A 19,486-nucleotide genomic window follows, 5' to 3' on the forward strand; every position below is an offset into this window, starting at 1 on the left:
CGTTCGATGCAATTTTTATACCACCGTGATCACCATTCTTTTCTCTACAGGTTGACCAGAACAAAACATCAAAACGCGACTCATGCCAGAGAAGCCACCGCACCCGAGAGCACCGCCGCCGGTAAGTCTCAATTTTTCGTGATTTTTTGGCCCACCGAGGGTCCTATGGTTGTTTTATCGTATGGACTAATGCAAGTTTGGCCGAATTCGGCCGAAAACGGCCAACCCAAGCTTAAGACATATTCAGCAGTCCTAGCAAAGGTACAGATCATTGAAATGAGCTTCAACACCCATCCTCAGCCAGGAGGGAGTTCCCGACCCTCAGCTTCGTTCCGCAGGCCAGCACCTACTGCACCTGCCCAACCAAATAAGAGGCAGACCAGCCATCCAGGCCCCTCCCCAGGCTCCAGGGGCAGCACGTGAGAAGATCTGTCAGCACTGCGGCAGAGATCACGGGGACCGACCATGCTACCGCCTCAACAACACTTGTCGCATATGTGGCAGTGCCCAGCATTATGCAAGAGAATGCCCGAGGAACCAGAATCAATGAAGGCCTCCTATCCAGGGTAGAGCTTACAACCTTACCCAGCAGGATGCCGATGCCGACCCAGATGTGGTACAGGGTATGTATACTATCTGTGACCATATTGTTCATGTTTTATTTGACACTAGTGCATCGCATTCCTTTGTTTCACATGTTTTTGCTTTCAAAATTAATGTATCACCTAATAAACTTGATTCATTGTTATTTGTGTCTACTGCCGGAGGTGAAACACTACTATGAGAAGTTATCTACAGGGCGTGTGCCGTGGAGATAGCAAATAAGAAACTGAGTGTAGACTTGATAGGGTTAGATACGAGGGATTTTGATGTAATCTTAGGAATGGATTGGCTAGCGGCGTATCACGCCACCATAGATTGCTTTAACAAGAAAGTTGTATTTAATCCTCCTAACGAGGTGCCATTTACAAATTAATAAAATCATTCAGTACTTATTTCTTGATTGCAAGTTTTCTTAACTTCTAGTGCCTTAATCTTGCTATTTTCTCTGACTAGGCAAGCCCAAGAAGAAAATCTGTATTCAAGAGATTCCAGTAGTCCGAGACTTCTCATATGTGTTTCCGGACGAACTGCCCGGTCTTTCAGTGGACAGAGAAGTCGAGTTCACTATAGACCTACAGCCAGATACTCAGCCCATTTCGGTTGCTCCCTACCGCATGAGTCGCATTGAGATGGAAGAGCTGAGGAAACAAATCACTGAATTGCAAGACAGTAGTTTTATTAGACACAGTGTGTCCCCTTGGGGTGCTGGAGTCACTTTTGCAAGGAAGGGAGATGGAACATTAAGACTATGCATTGATTACAGGGGATTGAACAAGGTTACGATCAAGAACAAGTATCCCCTTCCCCAGATTGATGACCTCTTCGACCAGTTGCAGGGTGCACAGGTCTTCTCTAAAATAAACCTGCGATTAGGTTACCATCAGGTGAAGATAAGAACAGAAGACATCCCTAAGACGGCCTTCCGAACTAGGTACGGACACTATGAGTTCCTAGTCATGTCATTTGGGCTGACCAATGCCCCGACAATCTTTATGGATTTTATGAACAAGGTCTTCAGAGAGTTCTTGGATCAATTTGTTATCATGTTCATTGATGACATCTTAGTCTACTCAAAAAGCAGAGAAGAACATGCTCACCATCTTGCCCAAGTTTTGCAGGTCCTCAAAAAAAAGAAGTTATATGCAAAGTTGAATAAGTGTGGATTCTGGCTTGAGCAGACCGCCTTCCTAGGACACATCATATCGAAGGAAGGGGTATCAGTGAATCCCGAAAAGGTTGAAGCGGTACTTGGCTGGGAGAAGCTGACATCAATTAAGGAAATCCGCAGCTTCCTAGAAATGGCAGGTTATTACCGCAGGTTTGTTGAAGGATTCTCCAGTCTAGCAACTCCTCTAACCCGACTCACAAAGAAGAATGCCAAGTTTAAGTGGAATGAGGACTGCGAAAGAAGTTTTTCAGAATTAAAGAAGTGGCTGACTACTGCACCCGTGCTGGCTTTACCTAGTGGATCGGGAGGATATACAGTTTATAGCGATGCCTCCTAGCTAGGCCTGGGCTGTGTTCTGATGCAGCATGGAAAGGTTATAGCATATGGATCCAGACAGTTAAAGAATCATGAGAAGAACTATCCCACCCATGACTTAGAGTTTGCCGCAATCATACACGCCTTGAAAACCTGGCGCCATTATTTGTACGGAGAGACCTTTCAGATCTATACCGATCATAAGAGTTTGAAACACATATTCACTCAGAAGGATCTCAACATGCGTCAGAGAAGGTATATGGAACTCCTTAAGGACTATGATTGTGATATCTTATACCATCCGGGTAAGAGCAACGTGGTAGCAGATGCTCTCAGCAGGAAAAGTGCAGGTATCTTAGCCCATTTGATGGTTTCAGAATGCATGCCAATTGGGGCCACGCAACTGGTTCGACTTCAGGATCTGAAGAGAGTCATATGTTTGGGTCGCCTAACAGTTCAGCCCGAGTTAATCCAGAGAATAAGGGAAGCCCAATCAGTCGACCCCGCCCTGGTAGCCCGTAAGAAGGATGCAGAACAGGAAGTGAGCTCAGAATTCTGAATCTCTGCCGATGGATTACTTCATTTCCAAGACAGGGTGTGTGTCCCTGATAACAGTGAGTTAAAAAGAGACATCATGACAGAGTCCCATAGCTCGAAGTTTGCCATGCATCCAGGAAGCACCAAAATGTACCAAAGCATGCGACCCCAGTTTTGGTGGAATGGGATGAAGAAAGACATAGCCGACTTTGTATCTAAATGCTTGGTATGTCAGCAGGTCAAGGCAGAGCATCAATGCCCAGGTGGGTTACTTCAGCCTTTACCGATCCTGGAGTGAAAGTGGGAACATATCACCATTAACTTCGTATCGAGGCTACCCAAGGCACGTTCAGGACATGATGCCATATGGGTAATTGTTGATCGACTTACTAACTCTTCTCACTTCCTATCCATCAAGATGACCGATTCCTTGGACAAGTTGGCAAGGATGTATATCCGGGAGATAGTCAGATTGCATGGAGTTCTAGTGACAGTAGTATCCGACAGGGATCCCAGGTTCACTTCTCGATTTCGGAGTAGCTTTCAGCAAGCTATGGGAACAAAGCTGTCTCTTAGTACTACCTTCCATCCCCAGACTGATGGACAATTAGAAAGGACAATTCGTACACTCGATGATATGTTCCGAGCTTGTGTCCTTGACTCTGGGGGACATTGGGACGACCATCTACCTCTGATAGAGTTTGCCTACAACAACAGCTACCAAGCAAGTATCGGCATGGCTCCATATGAGGCGTTATATGGGCGCCCGTGCAGATCACTGATTTGTTGGGAAGAAGTGGACGATGGAAGATTGTTCGGCCCAGAGTTGGTAGAAGAGACCACGTCCAAAATAGTTAAAATCAAAAAGAATATTTAGACAGCTCAGAGTAGGCAGAAGAGTTATGCAGATACCCGGAGGAGAGACCTAGCGTTTGAGAAAGGCGACCGGGTGTTTCTTAAGGTCACTCCTTTCAAGGGAATTAGTAGATTCGGCAGGAGGAGAAAATTAAACCCCCGATTTATTGGACCTTTTGAAATCTTAGACAGGATTGGTACTGCTGCCTACAGACTAACACTGCCTCCATAACTCTCCAGAGACCACAATGTGTTCCACGTATCCATGCTACGTAAGTACAACCCGGACCTCTCTCATATCTTGGATCATGAACTGCTTCCACTTCAAGAGGACTTGTTTTATGAAGAAGTACCAATCGGTATCACGGACCGAAAGAGCAGGATACTCCACAACTGGGAAATATCATTTGTAAAGGTCGTGTGGCAGAACCACACGCCCAGGGAGGCTACCTGGGAGCTAGAATCAGATTTTAGAGCCCAGTATCCCCATTTGTTCGACCAAGAGTGAGAGACAAATTTAGGGGACCAAATTTCCTTAAGGGAGGAGAGTTGTAACACCCAAATTATTTTTTTTGTATTATTTTTATTTTTATTTTTGTATTTGAATTTTTTAGAGTTTTATTTAATTTAATTTAATTTAATGAAAATAAAAATAATAATAATGATAAAATTAGGTAAAATTATTATTTGGATTTAATTAAAATTGATTTTGGGAAAAATGGGTGAAAATTTAGATTCTGGGGGTATTTTTGAAAAGAAAATTAAAAACTGGAGGTCAAAACGCAATTTGGAAAAGTTGTGCCACGTCAGCAGCCCGGTCAGCAGTCCCGACCAACCAGGACACGCCGCGTGGCAAAAAAATGCTGACATGGGACGGGCCACGTGGGCGATCCGCGTGCGCGCAATCGGACGACCCAGATCCGTTCCCGCGAGCACGGACAGCCCAAATCAAATGTTCGCACGGACGGCCCAGATTTCACACGTACGGACGATTCAGATTCAATCAGACACGGACGGCCCAGATTTAATCCCAAATAAATCACGATCGGACGGTCTAGATTTAATCTTGATGGACGGCTGAGATTAAAAGGCAAAGGGTATAAATAACCCCACCCACACCTGACCACAAAACCCTAGCTGCCAGTGCCTCACCGGAAAAGAAGAACCAGACGCCGGAGGAGCCGGTCGCCGCCACCCGCCGCCGCACCGGAGAATTTTCCGACCACCAATCGAGGTAAATTTTCTCCTCCTGGCTTGTTTTTCAATGCTGAATCCACCTATGGCCAAACTGGAGCCAAACCACCAGCCAATTGGCCGAAAAATCCCGCCGAAATTCGGCGCCGCTGCCGCGGCTTCCCTCTGTTTTTGCCTCCGATGAGGCCCTTTCCGGTCTCCGTTCGATGCAATTTTTATACCACCGTGATCACTGTTCTTTTCTCTACAGGTTGACCGGAGCAAAACATTAAAACGTGACTCACGCCGGAGAAGTCGCCGCACCCGAGAGCACTGCCGCTGGTAAGTCTCGATTTTTCGTGATTTTTTGGCCCACCGAGAGCCCTAGGGTTGTTTTATCGCATGGACCAATGCAAGTTTGGCCGAATTCGGCCGAAAACGACCAACCCAAGGCAGATCGCCGCTGCAGGCGGCAGCGCCGTCGCCGGAGCACGGCGAAGCCGCCGTGCCGGAATTATGATATTGGCCAAAATGGGCCCTAGGTCTGATTTGGGATTTTTTGGGGCACATGCAGGTACTTGTAGTGCGTTTCAGTTTTTTATGAAAAAACTCAAGAAAATTATGGACAGCCCGTAGGCGCACTGTAGAGCCGATTTCAGACCCCGAAACAAGTAAGGACCCATCATCCTATTTCCTATCACGGTATTAAAGCTTAATAAATAATTAAATGGTATTTTGTGACTTTATAGATGTATAATTGATTAAGGTTGCCAATGAAGCCTGAGTCTGATACATTGATTGTCAGTTATTGTTTGATCTATTTTTCAGTATTAAATGCAGTATGATATTTGATGTGTTTATTTTATGGTCTCGTATGTATGAATCATGGTTTCTTTTATTATGGTTGGTATTATGGTTAACCCGATACTGTGTTGTCCGGTTTGGTGTCAATTACTGGTTTACATGTTAGGTATAGTTGAATGATTGAGACCAAGGAAAATGGCAAAAAAGTTATGTGAATTGATAAATGGATAGTGTGGACAGCCTGACTAGATATCCTGAGAGATGGTGGACAGACCGGGTCCGTAGGGAACCCTATTGGGAATGTGGTCTCTCATACCGGACGGGGTATGGAGACCTTATGTGTTTTGGCACCCATACCGGACGAGGTATTGAGGATTATGGTTTTGGCGCCCATATCGGACAGGGTATGGGGACGACCCTGGAATCAGGTTATTAATGTTAATGGTTCACGTGTAGCGGGGACCCCCTATGGATCCCTATGGATACTAGTAGGCTGGTAAAAAGAGGAACTTTATTGTCTAATTATTGAAGTGCAAAAGCAGGACATGTGTCCTGTTACAAAGTGTATATGATTTTATGATGATTATCATGTTATTGTTTTCATAGGTTATTTTCATGAATCTCATTAAGGTAAGTGGACAGTAAAAGTTTTTATATTAATAAATGAGTTTGTTATAAATTATGCTACATTGGTCATTTTTGTTTTCTACCGACCTTTACTTCTGTGGCAATGAGATAGTGTGATGTCTTTACTGGGCTAGTGTAGCTCATTTCTTACTTAACCATTTCAGATCAGGAAGACGTAGTTCTCGAGCCCGTTCCGCAGGAAGACGGCTAGTTAGACGCCTAAGGACTTTATAGCTCTATTTATAGTTTTTATTTCGAGTATCACTTTTAATTAGTTTATTCCTTCATATGTTAAATACGTTTTTGGTTATTGTGTAAGAAATGTTAATCAAAATTTTTATTACGCTTCCGCATTTAAGATTTTTAATACATACATCTTCATTTAAATTTCCGGGGCCATTACAGGTAGGAGACGGCCCTGTAATTGAGATTGTTAAAGGAAATGGTTCATGTGTAGCGGAGACATCCCTATGAACCCCCATGGATACTAGTAGACTGGTGAAAAGAGAAACAATTATGGTTTGATTTATTGTTAATGGATATAAATTTATAATATGTTCTATGTTGCTGATTGTTCATGAAATTATTATCTGTATGATATTATTATTTTTATAGGTTATTTTCATAAATTCCACTATGGTAAGTGAACGAGAAATGATTTTATAATTAATAAATGAATTTACTAAATTTAATGCTCCATTAGTGATTTTTGATTTTATACCAACCTTTACTTCTGTGCTGATGATATAGTATGATATTGTTACTGGATTAGTGTAACTCATCCTTTATTTAACCATTTCAGATCAAGAGGACCAGGTTCCAGAGTTCAATCTGCAATAAGATTGTGAGTAGATGCTAGATATTTTTTATTTTCTATTTTCTATTTTTTCTCTATTTTTCATATTTCTCTTAAAGAATTAATTCTGCAATGTTGTTCAGTACTTTTAAGTTATTGTGTAACAAATGTAAATTTTAACGTTTTATTTCGCTTCCGCACTTAAGTTATTATATATTTCCTTTTAAATTTCCAGGATCGTTACAATCTAAATGTTACATTTAACTTGAAAATCTCAACTTCCATAAAATCCAAACACTTCAACCCATTTGATCAGAATTCTTTTAAACCAAGCCTGACAAGCCATTTCAATTTCTACTAAAATTCAAAAAAAAAAAAATTGAACTTAAATTTTTGTTGAAATGTCTCTACAATTCAAAGTTCGTGTTTGCTGAAAGTCTAAAGCCTTGAAAATACACTTAGGGTTTTTCTTTTTGAAAGTTTATGGTGAATTTCTCTTCATTTTTGTATCTCTTTTAATACAAGGTCATCATTGGCGTCGTCATCATCAGTATTATAGTTTTTATACTCTCTTTGCAGTCCATATATAATTTTATCTCTCTTATATTCAGATATAAGATGCTGATATCTCATTGATTTTTATTATATTATATATGTTTGATTTTAATAGAATAGATAGCAGTAATCTCTTACACTCAGGGTTTATCTTCTATTTTAAAATTTCAGCTAGGTTTCTCTTGATTACAAACCAGAGAGAGAGAGAGAGAGAGAGATATATATATATATATAAAAGGGAATGGAATGTTAACAGTATTATATATTTATATATAAGAAAACAAATATAAAAACATAGAGTGAGGGAGAGAAACAGATAGAGTGAGTAGTGAGAGTAGAAACGTAATTTTTCTTTACCAAACAAAGGTAAAGCTTTTTCTCATTAATTTTTAATGTTAGCTTTTGAAACAATTTAAAAACTTCAAGAATTAATTTATAATTCAAAAAAGATTTAGAACTGAAATCTAACGTTGGACGTGGTTAAGGAGTGATTAAACATTTTTATTTTTAAAAAAGAATTAAGTATTTTTTGTACTTCTTTTTTTTTTCTTCTATTTATGGATCACTTTTAAAATTCAATATGAAATGAAACAGATATTATATTCAAAAAGTAATGATGTATCTTATATGTTTCTTGTGTGCGTAAATGTAATTGAGGAATAAGTGTACGTACATTTTAATAGAAGTAACAAGTTTTTGAAGTTTCAGTTGCATTATACTGCCAACTCTGTTTTTGATTGTATAATTTTTATTTTTATTTTTTTAATAAGATTGTATTGTTTGTTTTTACATGCTTGTCTTTTCTTTTCTTTTCTTAACACTCTTCCCCTTAAAGCTTTTCTTTTCTATATTTACATTTGCTTTTGCTTTATATATGAAACGAAGAAAAAATATACTGCATATATTGATAGAATTTAACAATTTCAATTTATTGTTATTAATTTTTTAAAAAAAAAAAAATTTGCTTATGCTAGATTAATCCATAAACAACATTTTATATATGCTTTCATCAACAAACATATACATAATCATACAAATCAAAAAATCAAACTAAAAAAATAAAAAGATGGTTGAGTCCAAGATTCTTGTCATCATAATTTCCACTATCCGCATTGTATTGTAGCGTTGTGCTGATTTGCCTTTTCACAGATTTTGCAGGAAGCTCTTGTAGTTGGCGATGGCTAAATGATAGATTCAAAAAGTTGAATGCATCTTCAAAACTGATCAGAACATGAATCACTGTAATAGGTGCTAGCCAGCTCCGAACATGGCCATGGACTAACCTTGAGCGCAGCTCCACTTACATCTGAGCACTTCCATGTAGGATCTCTTGGTCCTGTCAGACCATGCAGGTTAACATTTGCGAGACAGATCCCTGTAAAGGGAGAGTCCTTCAAGCCTAATATCGAACCTGCTCTCTGGACCTTCACCCCCCAGACATTCTTAATCGTGATGCCCTTCACAACTGGGAGTGCATTCGGGTTAAATTTGTCATCAGGGTGATCCCCAGTATCACCAGCAATCTTTAACCCTGTACGGACATTTTCCATGTAAACATCAGAAATTGTGATGTTCTCAATCACTCCCCCTCTACCAATATTTGTTTTCACATTGATGCCAACTCCCATGTCGAAAAGGTTGATGTGCTCAGCCAACACATTTAGCACCCCGCCAGAGGTTTCACTTCCTATAGCTATCCCAGCAAATGGAGATGACCCTGTAATCCGGCGAATTGTAATGCCAAAGCTAGGGCGACCATAAGCAATCCCGTACTCATCCCATCCACTCTTCACAGCCACAAGATCATCTCCAGTAGAAATGTAAGAGTCCTCTATGCAAACATTAGAGCTTGAATCTGCAAAAACAGGTTACTGTCAAGAGATTGTTCTCCTAGATAAAAGCAGTGGATACTAGAACCATGCGCAAACAACACACTTCTTTTAACAATTGCAGATGCCGCCAAAGAAAAGGATTATTACCTTGATTCGAACTCTAATTATCTGATATTCTACATATGCTCTCGCGACTAATAGTTGTTAAAATGAGTAGCACAAGCAGAGAAATTTGCTTCATATGATTAGTTTCTTCCCCCTTTTATTGATACGGAGTCATGGAAAGAGAAGATATCACTTGGAACATGACAATAATCAATCAAACTCTTCCACAATCCCATTTTGTCCATATAACAAGCCAAGGATTTTTATGGGGATGACAAGTACTATTGACTTAAGAAGCATGCAAATTCGGATAGGATGCTCATATGAGTGAAATACATTTGAGAGAGTGCATTGAAGTCCATACCTGGATCAATTCCATCAGTATTAGGAGAGTCAGTTGGGGCCAAGATAGTGACATAACGGATGACAACGTTGCTGTAACAAAGAACTATGAGTTAAAATTAATCTTCTTGAGGATGCATCAGGCTAGAACTAAGCAAATAAACAGACTCTGAGGAGAAAAAGCACAAGAATAAGGCAGCGAAGTCATATCTCATGCCCAAGGTTATAACAAAACTTATTCGGTTTACAGGTGGAAAGAAAATAAATTCAAGATTAATTTTAGTGCACGCATAGAATGCTAACGTAACACACTTCGGCTATATTTAGCCTGCATATGGGCTGGTTCATATGCTTCTAGAGGTCCCCACTTGCAAATTGCAAGAGTGAGAAAAAGTTAACACCAATTGGTCAGACCATAAAATCAAAATCTCTTTCTCTATATCTGTTTGATAACATTGAATGCGTTTAAGATGGCCATAAGTTCCACCATGATAAGCAGAGGTAAAGGAAATGTATAATAAGAAGCCAAGTCTTTAAATGGATCATTTGTCTCCAATGTTACCTGCAATATACTGGGTGAATGTTCCAGAAAGGGGAGTTTCGGAAAATCACATTGGAAATTAGGATACTTCTGGAATTCTTGAACTCAATAAGATTTGGTCTTGTAAACTGGAGAGTACGCTGCCTCCACATGTTCCACCAGACATCTCCTTGGCCGTCAATTGTTCCATTTTCTCCTATTAAAGAACAATTAATCAAACCTTAACAGATGTGTAGATCCAGGTAGAGGCAATAAATTCACAGTGCCAAAAAGCCATAAATCTGAAAACTAGTACTGGGCAGTCAAACTACCATTAATTAGAATTACTATTCACCCAGTCCCGAATAGAACATCAATAAATATAATGTATTCAGAAAGATGTGTATGTAAGTTTACGCCAGGCTTCTCCAAGGTGCAGCATGTCTACTTTAAAGAAGCCTCTTTCAATACTTTTAAATTGTTAAGATGCTTAAATCAGAGAGAAGCATAGCATCTAGTGGAACATATGAAAGGCGGTAAAATTAATTAATCACTTATATTGAAACATACCAGTGATCACCACATCACGAACTCCATCTGCATGAATAAAGCTCATATACCTTCCACCAGGGAGCTCCCGTCCTCTTCCATAAGATGGCAAGGGCGCAATCAGAGGCCAGTTCCCTGTATACTGGACAATCAAGCAACAAGATGCTTTATAAAGGATATAAAAGTAAATTGGAGTCTTTTTGGCTCAACTTAGAATATATAAGCATATAAGCTCTTCAATAGCATATAGAATCTTTTTATAAGTAAGCTGTTAAACTATTTGGTAACACAAAATTAAAACCAATACTAGTTTTAGGGTATTTTAGACATATAAGTAGTTAACAGTAGCTAGAATTAAAAGCCACACATACTAAGTTTATGAGATGCTGCTCTAAGAGCTTATAGACCGCCAACTTATAAGCTTCTCATTGATTGCTAAATGTGTCATCAAATTTTTTAAGTTCTTAGAGAGTCGACTACATTTTAAGCTAATTACGGCTTCTTGAGGGGTGAGGAAGAAAAAAAGCACTCATCTAACGCTTTGAACCCTAACATTTTCCCTTCTTGTTGACAACCTACAGAGAACTCATTCCATGCAGTGGTAACAAGCAACTTCCAGCAAAATCAAGGTTAGTTCTCAACCACGGGATGGACTTGGTGAACCCGAGTGTTTACTGAGGTATCATGATCAAATTGAATACATCAGAAATTATATGTCTATCAACATCAGAAATTATTGCATTAGAAATTTGACACAACAACTATCAGTTTTTCCTCCTTTAACATTCAATGACTATAAAGTACCACTACCTAACTTGACAGTATAAGAATCTGCTAACAGCAATTATCCCTATAAACGACAACGATTTTTTGGTTAATTAATTAGGTAAACCATTGCCATTACTAAAGACTGAATCATGTCCCCATTTAACATGGTAATCTTCTCACCCATAGTATAATAAAATATGATAACATCACACAGTTAACGACAAAACCTGCCAGCTATCTGGCTGTCCAACTTGCTCAGTTTTAGACATGATAAATGTTACGCACATGCACCCATTCCATTCAGATGCCAGGCCCACCATGTTTGCATTCTTAATGCCTGCACCTACCATGGCTCATACTGATCTCTTCATTCCCATTATTTACAGAACCATTCTGGCTAAAGTAACACTCGCTTTAACAGGACAGAATATAGATCTATTTCAAGAACATTTCAAATATCAGACCAAAGAATCAAAACACAATTAGCAGAAAGGAAAAGGCAACAATGAAAAGAAAAAGAAAAAAATAAAGTTTCACCAAAGTGGTTTAGATTTATTGCAATTCAATCATTTTGCTGTAAAATTCAGTTCCTCGTGTATTTTTTTTTTACATTAAACTCAGTTTAAAAATATAATGAAGTAAAAAAAATCAAAAAATCTCGAACAATAACCTAGAAGAAACTAGTAAGCCAAAACGCATAATCTTAACTTGTAAAAGACTAACAGTAATAATCAGGTTTGAGATGTAATAAAACAAGCACGTTGTCAAATTATAATGTAGATATAATTGAGAACAAGCTTAAGCACTAACGATGAGAAAACCGATTACGATGTGGATTAATTACCTGAACGGCTTTGATTACTGCACCCCTGGCCAAGTAGAGAGTCATGTGGCTAGTAAGGTTAAAGCTCTCTGTTAAGTACACCCCAGGAGGTATGTAAAGCAGCGTGCCTCCTCTCCTTCTGAGATGCTGTATCCGATATATTGCCGCCCTAAACGCCTTAGTGTTTAAAGTTCTCCCATCACCAACACCGCCAAAGTCCGTTATAGAAATCTTGTCGTTTCGGTAGCTCAGCGGCACTATCCCGGAGCATGTGACCACCTCACCGGAAGCAGAACCGCTGGAGAAGAAGGCAAAAAGCGAGCAACAAAAGAGAACGGAAAAGATAAGCCAATGCATTTTCGCAGAATTATACGATTTGCTGGTTGTAAGCAACAAGGAGAAAGATACAAAAGGACGCTTTAGCAGCGGTGGGAGTGATAGGAAGAGAATTTTTTAAGAGATTTTGTTAGAAGCGATTACAAGAAGATAAATACAAGAAGTACTCCTTGATCTGGAATTTTTCTTTTTAGGAATAAGATAATGGTGTATAAACTGAGAAAGATCTGAGGAAAGCACCAAAGAGAGGTAGCCGAAGCAAAGTGAGAGCTTCAATGACGAGAAAAGCGTGTCTCTTAATTGAATAATAGAAGGAGAGAAGATAAAAGTGTTTTTGTTTGGTTCTTGGGAAAAGTGAAAAGACATAAAAGGACCTGGGAAATAAAAGAAGATAATTTCACGGAAACCGACTGTCATCAACGGAAACAAGATATCAATTTTTTAGGGGAATAATTGCCGTCACATTTTTGAATTATAACAGATCAAATCTCTCTCACTGTTTTGAATAAAATAAGTTTATTTTAATTCAATTTAAAAAGTATTATTTATTATTATTATCATTATAAAATAATTATTATTCTTTTTTCGCTCATAACAAACTGGATAAAAAACACAAAGTGAAAAAGAAAAAAAAAAAAACAAAATAAAAATAAAAAATATAATAATAGTAATTATTATTATATTTGTTAAATGAAGAAAAAAAGAATGATCTTTAGTTCTAATCAAAAGCTAATCCATCATATTAAATCGAAACCCAAACATAATCCATCCTCAGTCCGTATTTATATATTAATACTATAATATAAATCATACTGATTAAATTTTTTATATAACATATTTAATATATTACTTTTATATAAACCCGTCATTTTATATTTTATATATTTAATTTTTTAAACAAAGTCTAAATCTCCTACTGAAAAACTCTCTCTAATCTCTGTTTCTCCTAAGCTCTTCCTAGTTCATCTTCTCTCGGACTTCAGTTTCTCCCGCGGCGGCTCCGTCACATCAACAACACAGCCACAGCCACAGCCACAGCCACAGCCATAGGAAAGTCGTAGGCCGGCAGCCCTCACGTATGCCCGCGACAGGGACACTCCTCAGTCAACCACAGTCCCAACCGTAGGTAAGAAGCACGTTCACTTCCGGCGCGTGTTACTTCTCCTCTTCACTCTTTACTTCCGCCGCACCACAAGAAATGTTGGAAACTTAATTAATTCAACAGTTTATATTTGACAGTGAGATACTGAAGTGAAAGAAAAAGAGGTCAAGAGTTTGCTGAATTAAAGCTCTTACATTGTATTGGCAATTTCTGGTATGGGTTCCTGAATTATGATTTAAGAATGAATTTTACTATTGATTAGACTGTAACTCTGTAGAAGATTCATGTAAAGTCATGCAGCCATCATTCTCTGCTGCAGCTTAGTTAGTATAACTGGCATTATTTTGTACTCATTCTTTTTGGTTTTCATTCTGTCCTAACTGATTAGGAGGAGCATTTTCTTTTCTTTTAGCACCCCTTTTCTCTTCTCTAGAACCTTCCAGCTTGTTTATAAATACATCAATAAGATCTTATGATGGTATCAGAGAGCAATAAAAAATCATTTGAGAGTTTTCTCATTTTGTTGTGTTATTTTTGCTCTCTGTTCATGGTATCAGAGCACAAAGATCCATTTGAATTAAAATACAGTGATTAGAGAGATGGAAGGAACTAGTGGCACTGAAGACGTGCAAGGAGGAAGCACTCAAGGAGCCAGGACAACCAAGAAGGAAGATCCGTTGATACTATAGTCATCAGATCATCCTAGAATGATTTTAGTATCAACACCACTGAAACAGAAACAACTACTTGGCATGGAACAGGGCTGTGAAGATAGCTCTTGGAGCCAAGGTGAAGTTGGGTTTCATAGATGGGAAATGTGAGATGCCAGAAGAGGGATCAGAGGATTTTGAGAAATGGAGTAAGGTGGATTGCATGGTGCAATCTTGGATACTCAACTCCATTACTAAGGATATTGTGGAAGCTTTCTTATACACCAGTACAGCCGAAGAACTATGGCAGGAGCTGGAAGAACGTTTTGGAGAGTGCAATGGTCCACTGTTGTACCAATTGCAAAGAGAGATTTCTTCAGTCTCTCAAGGGAACCAGACTGTAGTCCAGTACTACAACAGATTGAAGAAGCGTTGGGATGAGTTGCAGTGCCTACAACCTATCCGTCAGTGCAGTTGTGGAGCAGCTAAGCAACTAGCAGACTACAATTTCTCTTGTAAGTTAATGCAATTTTTGATGGGTTTGAATGATCTATATGATCATGTAAGAAATCATATTTTGGGAATAGAACCGTTATCAAAAATTAACAAAGTATACTATATGATTTTAGGAGTAGAAAAACAAAGAGGAATTCAGAATGTTTATACAAAAGGTTCAGAAAATGTGGCTATGATGGTTTATAATCAACATGGTAAGAAACTAAGTAATGATACTAAGAGTACTAGTAAGGAGAAGGGAGGTTCTAAAAGGGTTGACAGATAAAATCTTCGTTGCACACATTGCAATTTCACTAGCCATACAAAGAAGACCTGCTTCGAAATCCATGGTGTACCAGATTGGTACAAAGATCTCATGAAGTCAAGAGGAAAACCTGGATTCAAACAAATAGCAAATCTGGCAGATGCTACTCTAGATTCAGAAGCTACCAAAGATGATGGAGTGTCACTAGAGCTGAATACAAAGATCCAGGATCTAATACAATAAGAAATGAGCAGGTACATGAAAGGTAAATGAGTAGCAGAAAGCAGTATCGTTAATATGGCTCACTTCCATGATTTTGCTGGTATGTGCAATGATTTAAAACTTTTGCAAAACCCAGACCCAGTTAAGACCATAACCCCTGTATATCTTCCTGATGGATCAATAAAGCTGGTTCGTCATACAGGAGATGTGCATATCTCAAATAAACTAATACTCACTTTAGTTTTATATATACCAACATTTCAACATAAGTTTTTGTCAATTAACAAACTATCTGAACTTTCACTAATCAAATTTCTATTTTATCCTAACCATTGTATACTGCAAGACCTGCAGAATGAGAAGATTCTAGCAATAGGCAAAGTCATTGGAAGGCTATACATTTTGGATTCCAGTAGCTTTAATCTTGCATTGATTGATTTCCATACTAATTCAACAGAATTTCAATTTAGTTCATTCCGTTAATTCCTTTTGTAATAGTGTTAATTCCTGTACTTCCTTTTCATTATGGCACAGAAGACTTGGACATCCTTCTTCTGTTGTTATGTCTCATTTAGATTTTCTTAACAATAAAATCAATGAATCTTCCTTTCCATGTGACGTTTTTCAGATAGCAAAGCAGCAAAGATTGTTATTCACTAGTCACATTAAAACTACAAGATCTTTTCAACTGCACATAGATCTTTAGGGGCCTTACAATCAAAAATCATTATCTGGTGCACAGTTTTTTATTACCATAGTGGATGATTTCAGTCGTTCAACTTGAACTCTTTTAAACACGAACTGTTCAAATTTTGAAGCAATTTTTCCAACTGGTTGAAACACAGTTTTCCACAATGATCAAAGCTATAAGAACTGATAATGGTTCTGAGTTTACTAATCATGAGTGTCAAAGCTTGTTTTCTTCTGAAGGAATTTTGCATTAAAAGACTTGTCCCTACACCCCACAACAGAATGGAGTGGTAGAAAGGAAGCACAAATATATTTTACAAATTGTGAGGGCCTTCCTTTTTCAATCTCAATTACCAACTCGGTTTTGGGGTGAGTCTATTATGTTTGCAACACACATTATTAATAGGCTTCCAACATCTCTTTTAAACTGGAAGTCACCATTTGAAATTCTTTATGGTCATACACCCTCTCATGATAATTTTAGATGTTTTGGCTACTTATGCTATGTGACAAATGTGTCATAAGGATAAATTTGAGTCAAGAGCTATAAAATGTTTGTTCCTTAGTTTCAGTCTTGGTCAAAAGGCTTATAAAGTCTACTCTCTTGAGTCACAGAAATTACTTGTTTCCAGAGATGATGTTTTCTATGAACACATCTTTCCCTATCAATCTCCTACTTCCTCCATTTCTTTACCAATTGTGTCTCATAATGCGGATTATTCACTACAGCATGATGATTTTCATGGTTCCATTGATAATCCTGCATCAGATAATTCAAACACTCATGTTTCAGATATTTCTTTTATTCCTTCACCTGATGTTTCCACTAATCAACAACAGATTGTTAGGAGTAATACCGATCAACAACAGATTGTTAAGACAAACACTAGACTTAAACGAAAACTTGTGTGATGACAAGTGGTGATGACACCTTCAAAGAAACTTTTCATTTTTTATCTTGTTCAGATTTACATAAAAAAAAAAAAACATCTCTTTTTGCTTTGTCTCCAAATTTGAATAACCAATTACAAGACTCTATAAGATTGAAGTTAATAAGGAGCTAGTGAGGTTCGGATGTCCGAAAGATTGAGTCGATGCTAATTAGTGGTGGCTTGCAATTAACGTGTTTCAAGTGTCTGGTTTCTGCATCAACTGGGTCTGGTACGGTAGTTGGTTTTCCTATTTTAAAATGATAAAAGGTGTGAGCCCCCATACTCAGTAAAAAAATTATTTACTAACTTGACCTACACCTGTAACTAGTGCGACCCTACCCCAAATCTTTGAGGTGATGGAAGTAAACATGGAACAGAGGGTGTTGTTGGCCACCTACATGTAGAAAGATGCAGCAGAACGTTGGTAGAATTTGAGGAAAAAGCCCTAGCTCCACCCATCACTTGGGAAACCTTTCTGGAGGCATTTAATGCGAGTATTTTCCAGACATAGTCAGACAACAAAAAGAGAATAAGTTTTCTAAGTTACGGCAAGGGAACCTCATAGTGGCAGAATAAGCAGAGAAATATATTGAGCTAGGACGATTTGCTCCTGAGATTATGATGAACGAAACAAAGAAGGCTTGAAGGTTTGAAAGGGGATTGAGGCCTGACCTTTATTAACAGGTGGCAGTGTTCGGCCTACCAACCTACCGGGGAGTGTTAGATAAGGCTCAATTAATAGAACAAGTAAATCAAGGACCGAGTGAAATTTCTTGGGGAATTCAAAGTCATAAAAGACCACTACCGGTGTCTAACCACCAAGACAAGAAACAGAGGGCATATCAGAACTTCACTCCCAGGAATCCAACAGCAAGGAATGCACTAGGGTGTGCACGTTGTGGCAAATATCACAGTGACCGACCCTGCACCCCTGAAGTGCGTGGCTGTTACAAGTGTGGTAGTGCACAATACCTTGTCAAAGAATGTCCGGGGAATAGAGTACAGGGGAGGCCATTAATTCATGGCAGAGTGAAATGATCCGTTTTCTCTGTTGAGAAATAAGTGTTATTTTATACACGTAACCTGATAAATTTACGTAACAATAAGTAAAAACTTAAGATTTAATCATCTTTTATACGGGATTATAAGACATCGGACTTACAAATTTTTTTACATTACATCGTTATAATATAATTTAACTGACTTTATAAAACAAAATTTTTGTTATCATTAAAGATTTTTCAAATTTTTTTTTCGGCGTTGAACTTACTCTTGATCTGAACTAATCTATATTGGGAGGAGTGTGAATTGGAGTGAATTTCACGGACTTAGTAAAGAAGAGGGGCAATGCACAAAACAAAACACACTCGATCATACAAGATTTATAAAACAAATACATTTTTTTTTAAACTAATTTTCAAGTAATATAATAACCATAATTTCACATATCTCAATAATTCACTATTTCACGTATAATTTCATAGACATCACAGATACTCTAAAATCACGTCTACATAAACAAATAATATTGGTCACTAGTTTTATAACACTTGCACTTGCACTTTCTGACAATCACTTGCGCTTGTCACTGAATTATTTATCATTGCATATGTTAATATTACTTTCATCTTACATTATTTACGTATCACTTTTCAGTTATACCTTCGTTCTCAGTTATATTTTTATTAAAGTTTATAATTTTTATTTTTTCTTCTTTTAAGATTTTCATCGCGGGATACTGTTTCCACCAGCATTAACGAGGGCACTAAGAATTCCCTCTACTACGTGGATACATCACATATCATTTTTCACTTTTCACTTTCACTTTCACTTTTCACTTTCCCAATGCACCCGAACACATAATGGTTATGTATTGGGTATCACTAATCACTTTTCACATATACCCGAACACAGAACGGTTATGTATAAGATTTCTTAGTCATGTCTAGCTGAGGTCATATCTACAGGTAGGGTTCACCATGCTTCACCTACCAAAATGACTACACACACACACCCTTCCCCTCTTGATAATGGTTAAACGAATTTTTGTCTTTTAAATATTCTTATGTTATTCTTTTACTAATCAAATCTATCACTAGATGGTCTATTCATGCATGCACCTACATATACATCATATATATTATACATAAATATATCTACGCAATAAGCATGATATATACATCTTATATGCACAGTCATCGACTTAAATAAATATATATACATGCACCACATAGAACATAAGCATACTTGCATTTACACAAGACATATACGTATTCCATAAACATGCACATACAAGTTGTTCACTCATAGATACATATATTATACAACATTCAATTATACATATATATGTGTCATGCACACCTATAAATCAGTAACTAGCATGCATAAAATCTGCATACACACACTAGTAGTAATATGCATA

At 37.9% G+C, this 19,486-nt stretch overlaps 1 protein-coding gene and 1 long non-coding RNA gene across 2 annotated transcripts; one reads left to right on the forward strand and one right to left on the reverse strand.

Moving 5' to 3' along the window:
• Window positions 1–8,408: 8,408 nt before the first annotated feature.
• LOC110821988 (putative polygalacturonase) lies at window positions 8,409–13,028 on the reverse strand. Its single transcript, XM_022051984.2, has 5 exons — window positions 12,394–13,028; window positions 10,803–10,923; window positions 10,275–10,449; window positions 9,735–9,805; window positions 8,409–9,288 (listed from the first exon to the last, which is right to left on the reverse strand). The coding sequence occupies exons 1-5, from the start codon at window positions 12,727–12,729 to the stop codon at window positions 8,648–8,650; spliced, it is 1,344 nt and encodes a 447-aa protein (XP_021907676.1). The 5' UTR covers window positions 12,730–13,028; the 3' UTR covers window positions 8,409–8,647.
• Window positions 13,029–13,596: 568 nt separating this feature from the next.
• On the forward strand, window positions 13,597–14,633 carry LOC110821997 (uncharacterized). The gene is made up of 3 exons (XR_002541183.2): window positions 13,597–13,834; window positions 13,948–14,023; window positions 14,368–14,633. It is a non-coding gene; the product is annotated as an uncharacterized LOC110821997 (long non-coding RNA).
• The last annotated feature ends 4,853 nt before the right edge of the window (window positions 14,634–19,486 follow it).

The sequence above is a fragment of the Carica papaya genome, chromosome 4, assembly GCF_054855325.1.
Source record: "Carica papaya isolate Zhongbai chromosome 4, ASM5485532v1, whole genome shotgun sequence".
Taxonomy (NCBI): Eukaryota; Viridiplantae; Streptophyta; class Magnoliopsida; order Brassicales; family Caricaceae; genus Carica; species Carica papaya.